This window comes from Saccopteryx bilineata, chromosome 11 (genome assembly GCF_036850765.1).
Source record: "Saccopteryx bilineata isolate mSacBil1 chromosome 11, mSacBil1_pri_phased_curated, whole genome shotgun sequence".
Taxonomy (NCBI): Eukaryota; Metazoa; Chordata; class Mammalia; order Chiroptera; family Emballonuridae; genus Saccopteryx; species Saccopteryx bilineata.
In genome coordinates this window covers 60675719-60689241 of record NC_089500.1, presented here as the reverse complement: position 1 = coordinate 60689241, position 13523 = coordinate 60675719, and the positions used below count along the sequence as shown (strand labels likewise).

General features: G+C 44.9%; 1 protein-coding gene across 1 annotated transcript in view; it reads left to right on the top strand.

The window, feature by feature from the left end:
• The window catches only part of AFG3L2 (AFG3 like matrix AAA peptidase subunit 2), a 52513-nt gene extending 39368 nt beyond the window's left edge, over window positions 1-13145 (top strand). The window contains exons 15-17 of the mRNA XM_066247588.1: window positions 2455-2655; window positions 5153-5347; window positions 12375-13145. Of these exons, the coding sequence (XP_066103685.1) occupies window positions 2455-2655; window positions 5153-5347; window positions 12375-12617 (639 nt within the window). The 3' untranslated portion in view covers window positions 12618-13145. The remainder of the gene's footprint in view (window positions 1-2454; window positions 2656-5152; window positions 5348-12374) is intronic.
• The last annotated feature ends 378 nt before the right edge of the window (window positions 13146-13523 follow it).

Sequence of the window (13523 nt, the reverse complement as noted above, 5' to 3'; positions counted from 1 at the left end):
CAGTCTCTGAGCACTTTGCCAAAAGTGCAAAATGTCCTCGGCCTTCTTTTTAGCCATGGGAAAAGCTTCCCAGGGCAGGGGAAGGGCCTCCAGCAAAGCTGCCGCCCACCCCCATCAGGGGATTTCACATTGTCCAAAATTCGTAAGTCCATCCAACAGAGGAGCCAGTGCCCACTCCAGTTGTAGTCCAGGAATCAGTTCACGCACATGGGCCCTCAGCCACCCCCCTCAACCCTGCTGTCCTGGCAGGTCCTACACTGTCCCAAGGAGGAGCACATGGCAATAGCAGTCAGCATTTCCATCTCTGCTCCAGAGAGCATGATGGCATCCACCCCTAGTCCCCAAATCACAGACTTACCAGGAGCATAGTAGATACTCCTTGCTGCTGGGCACTCATCTTCTGGAGACTGCAGGTCGCAACTCCAGCCTGATTCTCCTCATCCAAAGATGAACTGAAAACACCAGCTCATGCTGCTGGGCTCGAGCCCCGGGCTGCTGCAGCCTTCTGCTCCGCAGACCTTGCAGCTGCAGCTCCAGCCTCATCCCCAGCCTCCCGCCGCTGCTGGCTCTCCACAGCGTCCAGGGCAATCTGCAACTCACAAACCTGTGATTCCTCCTCCAGCAGCTGCTCCATTTCCAAGTGAATCTCACAAATCTGGTCGGCCGCCTCCGGTGCTTGCTCCAGCTCCAGGGTCGTCATCTCTTTCTCTCATGTTTGCTCCAGCTCCTTCCACTGCTCGGATTGCAGGTCCCGGGCAGCCTCTTCTACAGAGCTCTCAATTTTCTCACGCATGGCTGTTAGCCAGCCTATGGCCCCCAAAAGGACAGCCATGGGGAAACATAACAGCATCTATCCTCTACTCCACCACTCAAAGGTGGCGGCGGCTCCATACTGAACTGTATCAAATCCTGCCACAGACTACACCAAATGTAAACCCAGTAGCCATGGCCACCATCACAGCTGTCTGGCCCATGCAGGTTCACATTAGATTCGGACAGATGGTAATGTAATAATGGAGCCAAAAACTGGTGGGCCATCATTTTTATCCTAGCTTGCACCTGGCAGGCAGGAAATATACCCAGTGGGAAGACACTTCCCTTTCCATTCAGGGCTCCCAAAGCCACTGACTCATCCGAGTTTCCTAGAATCAAAGGTTTCTAACCTCACCAGCCTTATTCATCTCTGTTCCCCATCTTCTCTACACAAACTGGCTTCTCCCTCAGCACTCCACCATCTTGGCTGCTTCCCTCCGCATGGCCTTTCTCTGCTCTCCTACAGCATGGGCTCCTCCTAGAACATAATCACTCTTCCCCGGAACAATGTGATCTCTCTTCCTTTTAAAACCTTTTGGCGCAAAAGCCCTCCCCCAACACATATTAACATAATCATGCCCATTCCAAGCAAGAAGGGCAACGGGCTTCCACGTGGGCAGCGCCATCTTTAACAAAGTGAGCATAATATATTTTATCTGCCCAACAACAGGCAACTCCATCTATTGTGTGGTGATGTGTCCTCTCTCATAGACTCAGGTTTTACATGTCAGTGTTTAAGTGTAAATTAGAACAGGCCACCTAGATTCTTCAGAAACTGAAAAGTTGTTTAAAATAGAAGTGCATCCAGCATGGAAAAACAAACCTCATTGAACTGTACACTATAAATACATCTCTTAATAAAGCAGATTTTTTTTTTTTGTATTTTTCTGAAGCTGGAAACGGGGAGAGACAGTCAGACAGACTCCCGCATGCGCCCAACCAAGATCCACCCGGCACGCCCACCAGGGGCAATGCTCTGCCCACCAGGGGGTGATACTCTGCCCCTCTAGGGCGTCGCTCTGCCTTGACCAGAGCCACTCTAGCGCCTGGGGTAGAGGCCAAGGAGCCATCCCCAGCGCCCGGGCCATCTTTGCTCCAATGGAGCCTTGGCTGCGGGAGGGGAAGAGAGAGACAGAGAGGAAGGAGGGGGGGGTGGAGAAGCAAATGGGTGCTTCTCCTGTGTGCCCTGGCCGGGAATCGAACCCGGGTCCCCCGCACGCCAGGCCGACGCTCTAACGCTGAGCCAACCGGCCAGGGCAATAAAGCAATTTAAAAAATTAAATTGCAAAAAGAGAATAGAAAAGAACATGAAGCCTGCTGAGCATGGCTGTCTGCCGCTATTCTGTGAAGGAGGGAGGCCGCACTGCCCACGGGCTGAAGGAAGCCGCCACTGTATGCCACTCAGGAGTCAGTACTCTTCAGCAGTTGTCAAGACTGAATATTTCAGTTTTGTAAAAAGACAAATGCTTTCTAGAACTCAAAGGTGAAGTTACTCCTACTAGATCTTATCTAGGCAAGGTTGGTAAATTGCCCATCTGTTATGCTTATTATTCATAAGTGAGTTTATCTGTATGTAAATGTTGTGATCAAGCCTGTGTTTGGTGGTGGAATCTCCAGCAATTTCTGTTTTGTACTTGCCAGGTGTCCATCATCCCAAGGGGCAAAGGACTAGGTTATGCTCAGTATTTACCCAAGGAACAATACTTGTACACCAAAGAGCAGCTCTTGGATAGGATGTGCATGACTCTAGGTGGCCGGGTGTCAGAAGAAATCTTCTTTGGAAGAATTACAACTGGGGCTCAAGATGACTTGAGAAAAGTGACTCAGAGTGCATATGCCCAAGTAAGTATGAAATGGAGTGTTTTTTCCTCAGCTTCTCACATTTGCATGAGAAATGGTCATTTACAAATGGCTGATAAACAATTCTATTGTGTTTGACTGGGTTAGGCTTTTCAGGTGAGGATTATTTCTTAAATCCATTTTAAAGCAATCAGAATTTACAAGAAGAAATTACTTTTCTTTGGGCATTTGTGTTACTGTCTCAGCTCTTCTAGGTCTGTCACTTTCTCAAATCCTTTTTAATGCCTAATGTAAAAAATTTTTTTTCTTTACTGTCATCTTTACCATCTATTTCTTAGGGCATTATTTCTTGTGTTTGTTTGCTGCTTTGTTAATTTTACCTTAATCTTTATTTTCAATTTTTCTTTATTTATTGTTTTTTAAAGGGAGAGGAGGGAAGATAGTGAGACAGATTCCCACATGCCCCTCGACTAGGATTCACCCAGCAACTCCACGTGTGTGGCCAATGATCAAATTAGCTGAGCTATTTTTAGTGCTTGAGGCCAGTGTTCCCACCAGTGGAGCCACTGGCTGTAGGAGGAGGAGAGGGAGGGAAGTGGAGAGAAGCAGATGGTTGCTTCTCTTGTGTGCCCTGACTGGAAATCGAACCCAGGCCATCCATATGCTGGCTTGACACTCTATCCATTGAGTCAACTGGCCAGAGCCTCTTTTCTATCTTTTTCCTGTGTTCTAGCACCTCATCTGAGTTTTTCTGGTTCTCGTTTATATTATTATTTCATCTTTTTTGTGGTTGTCCTGATTTAGCCTTTTTTGAAGTAGGAGGCCAGTTGTCATCTGTCCTATGGGATGTCTTTCCATCCTGCTTTCCTTGTCTGTGGAGACAGTATTCTGCTCCTTGTTTTTTTCTCATAATAACTTCATGAGGGATTTTTCTGTTGCCCATTTTTACATTAAATTTGTTTTCCAGACCTGTTAGCAGGGAAGATTAGGATACCTTTTCTAGTTTTAGAGCTTTAGAATTCCCATTTCTGTTTTATTAAGTTTTAAAAAACATGGCCTCCTATTTTCTGAGTTCTCCTGGCTCTGTTTCTGCTTCCCATTTTTACCTGGGTCTTCTCTTTCCTAGTCAGTTTGGATTTTACTTCCAGAAGCCTTTTTTTTTTCATGTATTGAGATGCCATTGGTTAATAAGAGTATACACAGGTTTCAAGTATACAATTCTATGATACATGATCTGTATGTTGCATGTGTGTCCACCAGCCAAGTCACATCTCCTTTTGTTACCAGATATTTGGCCCCCTTTACCTTTTACCTCCCCACCCCCTCCCTCTGGTAACCACCATACTGTTCATGTCTGTGAGTTTCAGTTTTATATCTCACATATGAGTGAAGTCATATGATTCTTAGATTTTTCTGACTTGTTTTGCTTACTATAATACTTTGAAGGTCTATCCATGTTGTTGTAAATGGCAATAGATCATCATTTATTATGGCTGAGTAGTAGTCCATTGTTTATCTGTACCACATCCACTTTGGTTGTTTTCATGTCTTGGCAACCATGGATAATGCTGTGATGAACATGGGGGTGCATGTCTTTGTGAATTAAGTTTTCAAATTTTTGGTTGGATATGCAGGGATGCTGGGTCATATGGTACTCTATTCTTAAATTTTTGAGGAACCACCATACTGTCTTCAATAATGGCTGTACCAGTTCTTTATTGCAGCACCTTAGTTGTTCATTGATTGCTTTCTCATATGTGCCTTGACCTGGGGGCTACAGCAGAGCGAGTGATCTTGGGCTTTAAGCCAGTCACCATTGGGTCATGTCTGCGATACCATGCTCAAGCCAGCAAGCTTGCGCTCAAGATGGTGAACCTGTGCTCGAGCCGCGACCTCAGAGTCTGAACTTGGGTCCTGTTCGTCCCAGTCTGATGCTCTATCCACTGCGCCACCACCTGGTCAGTCTAGGAGCTACTTAATGTGGGACTTATTCTGGTTAGTTTTGGGGGCTCATGGTCCAGAGTGGGCCAGCCGCTTCACATAGTCTCCCAGCCCCGTGGACTCAAAGAATGGGAAAATGTAAACACCCCTTCCAGGGTCAGTTTTTCTCAGATTGACGTGATGACATTCTTTGCAGGAAGAGCCTGGAGGATTTGGGGTTCTTATTCTCGGGTCTGCCAGAGCTTCTTGTTTCTCTTCTCTTCCCTCATGCACAGAACAACATCATGTGGGTCTCACAGCTGTTGGGATTTGTCCCTACCCGTTTTCCCTGATTTTTTTTGTATGTTGTCTATGGGCTTCTGGTCCTATATTCATCATTGAAGAATTTAAAACACCATTCATTGCTGCCACTTTCTACACAGAACACCCTCTTCTGCTCAACCTACTCAAGGCTGCTATGTAGATTTGCCATGTGACAAGTATTATAGTCAAGTGTGTAGAGTTATTGTCATTGTAAAGACTTATTGGCATTTTATAAAAATATGTTCACCTGTCAGCAAAAATGGATGTCTACCACTAATGATGCATTCTTTTTCAGATTGTTCAATTTGGTATGAATGAAAAAGTTGGGCAAATTTCCTTTGACCTCCCACGTCAGGGTGACATGGTATTAGAGAAACCTTATAGTGAAGCCACCGCACGATTGATAGATGACGAAGTACGAATACTTATTAATGATGCTTATAAAAGAACAGTAGCTCTTCTCACGGAAAAGAAAGCTGATGTGGAGAAGGTAGGTGCCAGTTGTACAAATATTTCTATACATGATTTTGCAGAAAAAGTTTAGAGTGGCGATTTATTCTTTTGGTTGGTTTATAGATGCCAGCATTTCCTGTATCTGGCTAGCTCTTGGGTTCCTTCCTTCCTTCTGATGTTTTTGTGTCTGCTTTGTCTCCGTGAGGTGGTGGGAATATGGTGGTGAGCAAAGCGGGAATGAGCCTGGCTCTTGTGCCTCTAAAGAATATGAGTGAGGGGTTAATGAAGTCTTATAACCAATCTGGTAAATCCTCACCTAATATCATTGGTAGTTTCTGCAACCCTAAGTGAAATAATGCATAATGAAACCAGTTTTACCATAGGCTAGTTATAATAAACAAGAACTAAGTTCCTATGGCTCCATTAATGTTATAACAAAACGGTGAATAACATGACATCATTTGAGGCTCTGCAGTGCTCTTAACTATGGAGCATAATGGGCTGATTGAAATTTACCATTGGTTTTCACCCCCTGGAATTAACAGTAAGTGACAGATGAAAGGGCACATGAAAGAATTAGTCAAGGCCCTGGCCGGTTTTCTCAGAGCGTTGGCCCAGCGTATGGAAGTCCCAGTTTCAATTCCCAGCCAGGGCACACAGGAGAAGTGCCCATCTACTTCTCTACCCTTTTCACTCTCCTTTCTCTCTCTCTCTCTCTCTCTCTCTCTCTCTCTCTCTCTCTCTCTCTTCCCCTCCCACAACCAAGGCTCCATTGGAGCAGAGTTGGCCCAGGTGCTGAGGATGGCTCTGGTTGCAATGGAGCAACATCCTGGCAAACATCGCCCCCTAGTGGGCATGACAGATGGATCCTGGCTGGGCGCATGCAGGAGTCTGTCTCTCTGCCTCCCCGCTTCTCACATCAGAAAAATACCAAAAAAAAAGAACTAGCCAACCCTGACCAGGCAGTGGCACAGTGAATAGAGCGTCGGATTGGGGCGCAGAGGACCCAGGTTTGAAACCTCAAGGTCTCTGGCTTGAGTAAGGGGTCACTTAGTCTGCTTTTGCCCCCTGGTCAAGTCCCATATGAAAAAGCAATGGTTCTCAAACATTTAGAAATCAGGGCGCATTTAAAATCCTACAAATAATTGTAGGCACTCTATATACAAATTTCTGAGAAATGTGTTATAATAATTAAGTCAAATATTAAAGAAAAAATATAAAGTCCAAGTGTGCTTTTTATGGTAATTAAACAAAATAAATACGACAAATTTATTCTGACAATAAAAAAGATTTTTAGCCTGATCAGGCAGTGGCACAGTGGATAGAGCGTCGGACTGGGATGTAGAGGACCCAGGTTCAAGACCCCAAGGTCGCCAGCTTAAGGGCAGGCTCATCTGGTTTTGAGCAAGGCTCACCAGCTTGGACCCAAGGTTGCTGGCTCAAGCAAGGGGTCACTTGGTCTGCTGTAGTCCCCTGGTCAAGGCACGTATGAGAAATCAATCAATGAACAGCTAAGGAGCTGCAACAAAGAATTGATGTTTCTCATCTCTCTTTATTTCTGTCTGTCTGTCCCTATATATCCCTCTCTGACTCTCTCTGTCTCTGCCACACACACACACACACACACACACACAATTTTTATGTTACATTTTTTGAGTTATGCTTTTTAGAATTCATAGAAAAAGGGGTTAAAACATAAAAAAAGACAAAAAGTTATCTTTTTATATATATATAGATAGATAGATACATTCTTAGTAAGATTTAGTAAATTTGGCAGGTCCTGGCGTGAATGTGTTTTGCATTCTTGTGTTTATGAGAAACATGAGCCTAATGTGTCCTAGCGATTTCTTCAATATTTGGGCATATATTTGAAAGGCAAACTTACTTTCTCATCAATACATTAAAGAATTTCTCTCTTTTTTACTCTTAATTGTGTTGAGTGCAGAAAACCCCCACCATACATACCATCTTAACTTTACACCAAACAATGGATAGAAGAAATTTGCCTCCGGTCTTTCCGGGGAACATGGAGGGTAGTGTAAACAATCCAGCACCACAGCTTAACAGTCTTTTGCAACCTAATCAGGCCAGGGAGGTGGGGGGTTGGGCAGGCAATTCCCCACACCTCTGTCCCCCCAAAATCTAAACTCTAAAAACCCTGTTAGTTTTTTGGTCCCCAACAGGCACATATTTCTCTGGAATACCATAGGGCGCAACTGGAAATTTCTAGGGTGCACACTTTGAGAACCACTGAACTAAGGTGCCGCAACGAAGAATTGATGCTTCTCATCTCTCTCCCTTCCTGTCTCTGTCCCTTTCTGTCTCTGTCACCCAAAAAAAAAAAAAAGCCAAACTTGATACGCAGAAGTCAGCACATGACAACTGTATTTGGCCTAATTATGAGCATCCAGGAGTAAACACGCTTCGTGTTTTCCACTGTTGTACCCCTTTGGATAGCACCTGCAAAAGGCGCGGATCTTTTTTAATTTAGTGGATTTCTTACATCCAGTACACTCTTAGGTATTCAGAAAACACACACCCAAAATGAGAATATTTTGAGTTTTGAACATTTCACACTAATGCGAAAAGCACAAATGAAAAAGCTTTATTAAGAATTGACACATAGCCTGACCAGGCGGTGGCGCAGTGGATGGAGCGTCGGACTGGGGTGCGGAAGTACCCAGGTTCGAGACTCCGAGGTCCCGCGCGGGCTCATCTGGCTTGAGCAAAGAGCTCGCCAGCTTGGACCCAAGGTCGCTGGCTCCAGCAAGGGGTTACTCGGTCTGCTGAAGGCCCACGGTCAGGGCACATGTGAGAAAGCAATCAATGAACAACTAAGAAGTCGCAACGCACAACAAGAAACTGATGATTGATGCTTCTCATCTCTCTCTGTTCCTGTCTGTCCCTGTCTATCTCTGCCTCTGTAAAAAAAAAAAAAAAAAAAGAAAGAACCCACATAATGCACTTGCACTTAAAAAAAAAAAAAAAGAATTGACACATATAAAAAAATATTCTAAAGCAGGCTATTCTTAAGCAGTTCTTCAGAAAAGCCTCTTATAGACTGCTCTGTGCCATGCAATTCTAGAAACCCGTGACATCTTTTCACAAAGTATAGCGTCAGTGGGAGAGAGCCGGTACCTGTGAAACACCAGAAAACATGCTGCAGGCGCTCTGAGAGAGGAAAGCAGTGGTCAGAGGAGGCTTGGTATAAGGCATAGGGCTTAGGTTTTACCTCAAGGATAATAAGGTTACAGTTGGTGGGAGAGGGGCCCTCAGCATGGAGACCTGAGGAGCAGACAGGGCCGTGGGGGGAGGGTAGACTGGGGCTGGCCTGGCTAGAGCAGATAATGGGGTAGGGACTGGTAACCCAGGCCTCAAAGCTAGGTAGAAAATTTAGAAACACAATTTTAGGACTAAAAGTGACTTTTAAAATAGTCTAATCTAACCCCCTTGTTTTATGGTAGGGAATCCTGAAAGCAGGGGTTGGGAACCTATGGCTCGCAAGCCAGATGTGGCTCTTTTGATGTCTGCATCTGGCTTGCAGACAAATCTTTAATAAAAAATAATAATAACGTTAAAAATATAAAACATTCTCATGTATTACAATCCATTCATTTCCTACCGCTCATGTCCATGGTTGCAGGTGGCTGGAGCCAATCACAGCTGTCCTCTGGAACAACACCAAATTTTTATTGGATAATGCATAACATATGCAGGTCGTTGTATGGCTCTTACCGAATTACATTTTAAAATATGTGGCGTTCATGGCTCTCTCAGCCAAAAAGGTTCCCGACCCCTGCCTTAAAGAATCTTGAGTGGAAATGATTATATTTTCTCATTTCAAAGGAGAGTGTGGCCGCAGTGTGCCAGCCAGCACTGGTGGGACAGAAGAGACAGCAGAGCAGCTCAGAGCTGTTGTGGACTTGTGTCAACATTCCTGAGATGGGGCTCTGGCAGCAGATCTAAAACAATCAAGAATTACTGATTAAACTTAATAAACTAAGTAGAGAATGAATAGGAGGAAAACCCTTAAGATCACTCTAGGGCCTGACCTGTGGTGGCGCAGTGGATAAAACGTCAATCTGGAAACGCTGAGGTTGCCGGTTCAAAACCTGGGCTTGCCTGGTCAAGGCACATATGGGAGTTGATGCTTCTTGCTCCTCCTCCTTCTTTCCCTCTCTCTTTCTCTCTCTCTCTTTCCCCTCTCTATAATGAATAAATAAAATCTTTAAAAAAAAATTTCTTTAAAAAAAAAAAAGATCACTCTAGGACTCCTCATAGTAGACACAACCTGGGGTGGGACAGGGATTTGACCTTGACACCCAAGAAGACATAGGCAATAGGCATTTTTAGTGGTATGTGAGTAGGAGTTTGAGGCCAGGCGTAGGGTTTGGTAATCATCCTCCTATAGTCAGTTGTTGAAAAGAAATGGGCTGTAAAAGACAATGGAGGGTGGGAGAGCTCACCCGAGATGACAAGCTATAGGAGACTAGTGTGTGAGACGATGATTCACGACACAGATGCAAAAATATGTCCAGGAAGCTACACCCAGTTATATATCCGCCTATGTGTACAGTATGTGTACTGGTAATTGTAACAAAGAAATAAATGTTTGTGAAGGGATAATTCAACAGAATGAGGATCTGCAAATACTGCAGAGTTCTGAAATTCTGCCTGGCCTATCATAGAAAATTAAATATGTTAAGAATAATGTCAAGGCCCTGGCTGGCTAGCTCAGTGGTAGAGCATGGGCCCAGCATGTGGAGGTCCCAGGTTCAATTCCGGCCAGGGCACACAGGAAAAGCGCCCATTTGCTTCTCCACCCCTCCCCCCTCCTTCCTCTCTGTCTCTCTCTTCCCCTCCCGCAGCCAAGGCTCCATTGGAGCAAAGTTGGCCCGGGTGCTGAGGACAGCTCCATCACCTTTGCCTCAGGCGCTAGAATGACTCCGTTGCAATGGAGCAACACCCCAGATGAGCAGAGCATTGCCCCTTGGTGGGCATGCCAGGTGGATCCTGGTCAGGTGCATGTGGGAGTCTGTCTCTCTGCCTCCCCACTTCTCACTTCAGAAAAATCCCCCCCCAAAAAAATAATAATAATGTCGAGCCAGCCAAGAGCCATGAAGAGGAGAGGTGGCTGGAAGCCTTTGCTGCTACAGCCATTGCCTTCCATACTCTGGGGCTCGGTTTACTCATGTATGGGATAAGGATTTGGACAGGTTGATCTCTAAGGGACAAGCTTTAGGAGAATAAGAGTAATCTGCTAGTATTCTCTTAGTATCTTATGTCAGCAGGTACTGGCTAAGGTGTAGTAACTTCTCTAAAATCTCCTGCAACCTCATGAAGTCACTAGTTACTATCCCCATTTTACAGATGAAAAAGCTAATACATAAAGAAACAGTGTTGCTAAACTTTGCTTCAGGTCATCAGGCAGTTAACTGGTAAGAGGCACGACCAGGATTCAGACCCAAATGTGCTGTCTGCAGAGCCCTTGCCATGAACTTCTAACCAAGCCAGTGCTGTCACTGGTTAGTCTCAACTGAGATGTACTGTGAGCATAACATGCACACTGGGTTTTTAAGACTGAGTATGAGTCTGAATGAGAGAGAGAGAGAAGTAAGAGGGGGAGGGGTGGAGAAGCAGATGGGCGCCTCTTCTCTGTGCACCAACTAGGAATCAAACCCAGGACATCCGCCTGACCTGTGGTGGGGCAGTGGATAAAGCGTCAACCTGGAAACGCTGAGGTTGCCGGTTCAAAACCCTGGGCTTTCCTGGTCAAGGCACATATGGGAGTTGATGCTTCCTGCTCCTCCCCCCTTCTCTCTCTCTCTCTCTCCTCTCTATAATGAATAAATAAAATCTTAAAAAAAAAAAAAACCACAAACCCAGGACATCCACATGCCAGACTGATGCTGTACCACTGAGCCAAGCGGTCACGGCCAGCAATCTTTAATTGAATACAAAAAATGTTCCACAAGATGGCAGAAAGTAATTACTGTTTTTAAAATAGATCTAATTTGCCTGACCAGGCAGTTGCGCAGTGGATTGAGTGTTGGACTGGGATGCAGAGGACCCAGGTTTGAAACCCCGACGTCACTGGCTTGAACCTGGGCTCACTAGCTTGAGCGTGGTGTTGCTGGCTTGAGCGTGGGATCATAACATAACCCCATGGTCGATGGCTTGATGCCCAAGGTTGCTGACTTGAGCAAGGGGGTCACTTGCTCTGCTTGAGCCCCCTGGTCAAGGCACATATGAGAAAGCAGTCAATGAACAACTAAGGTGCCACAATGAAGAATTGATGCTTCTCATCTCTCTCCCTTCATGTCTGTCTATTCCTGCCTGTCCCTCTGTCACAAAAAATAATAATAATTTATAAGGCAGAGGTAACAGTAAGGGAAAACATGTGAAATAAGATGGCAGTGGGCTCTGGCCTGTGGCTCAGTGGATAAAGTGTCGGCCTGGTGTATGGATGTCTGGGGTTCAATTCCTGATCAGGGCACACGTGAGAAGTGACCATCCACCTCTCATCCCCCTTCTTTTCCTCCTTATCTCCCTCTTCTCCTCTTGCAGCCAGTGGCTACATTGGTTTGAGAGTGGCCCTGGGTGCTGAGAATAGTTCCATTGTAGTGCTATAGCCTAAGGCACTAAAAATAGCTCAGTGCTTGATCATTGGCCTCAGCTGGGGTTGATGAATGAATTCCAGTCAGGGTGCCTACGAAGTCTGTCTCACTAACTTCCTTCCTGTCACCATAAAAAACAAAAAAAGGTGGCATTACACATAAAAGGTGATTAATCATAAAAAAGCAATTATAGCATACTATAAATATAAACATCATGCATCTCACCTTTCTCATTGGGTACATTGTTCATGGTGTATATGTGATAGATTTAGCCACTTCCTTGCTGATGGACATTCGTTTTTCTAGTATTTTACACATCTTACTCCAAAATTATGTGGCCTTGTGCATATCTTTTTCAGTGGGATGGGGTTGGCTATAAATAAAACCATTAGCTTTGAATGGATTTTGCTGATTAACTGTATTTAATAGGAATTATTCATATTTCAGGTTGCTCTTCTATTATTAGAAAAAGAAGTATTAGATAAGAATGATATGGTTGAACTATTGGGCCCCAGACCATTTGCAGAAAAATCTACCTATGAAGAATTTGTGGAAGGCACTGGCAGCTTGGATGAGGACACATCACTTCCAGAGGGCCTGAAGGACTGGAACAAAGAACGGGAGAAGGAGAAAGAGGAGCCCACAGAGGAGAAAGTCGTTAATCAGATCCAAGGAGGGAGGCCCTTTTAGCATGGATTGGGGTTTCTGTTCGCACGTTATTTCAACTCTGGCTTTCTCAGAAGAATGAGAAGATTGCTGAGTTGACCTTAACCAGCTGCTGACCAGTTGGAGTGGTACAAAGAGAATGTGATCCTCGGCCTCAGGAGCCCAGTGGTGTGGCAGGTGATTTTCCCAAAGCTCTTGGGCAACTGGGAGAGTAGAGATTGGTGCCCATGACTGCTCCCTCCCCACCATCAGTGAGGCCCACTAAACGGGTCAGGGAGGAGAATCTGCGAGCTGGCAATGTGGAAGAGGTCTAGATTTCACTTTCCATCTCCCCACTCTGCATTCCCATTTCCTTCAGAGGCTGTGAAGTTCAGTTGGAGTCCTGATAAGAATATTTTAATTACTAAAGATTGAATCCAATCACATGTTGCTGTTTTATTGGAGTGGATTTCTACAGAGAGCTGTAACATATTTAAAAATATGAATGTATTATGTAAATATGTCTTCTTTACATCAAAAATAAACATTGTACTTTTTTTTCTTCTGATCACAGAGAGGGCCCCTTCCTTTAGGAAACAAAATGTCAGTCTTTCTAGTTCTCAGCTCCCACAGGAGGAGGAGTAACTTCTAGGTTTGTGTGTCCTTAAATGATGAACTCTGGATATGAGTATGTTGAGACCAGTCAGTGCAGAAATCGGTAATAAAGGCATTAGTTTACCTCCTTAATAGACAAGCAATGACCACCTGTTGGTCACACTGTCTGGATCTGGCAGTCAGTGTGTAATGATAGCAGGTGTGGCAGGCTGTCCCAAGCCATCACCTGCATTTCAGAGAAGGGCCAGGACTGCAAGCTAGGCGGCCCCTGTGCCTGGGTCTGCCATAACTTCCCAGGTCTGAATTGTAAGTGGTTGCCATTACTATTAGAAGGGT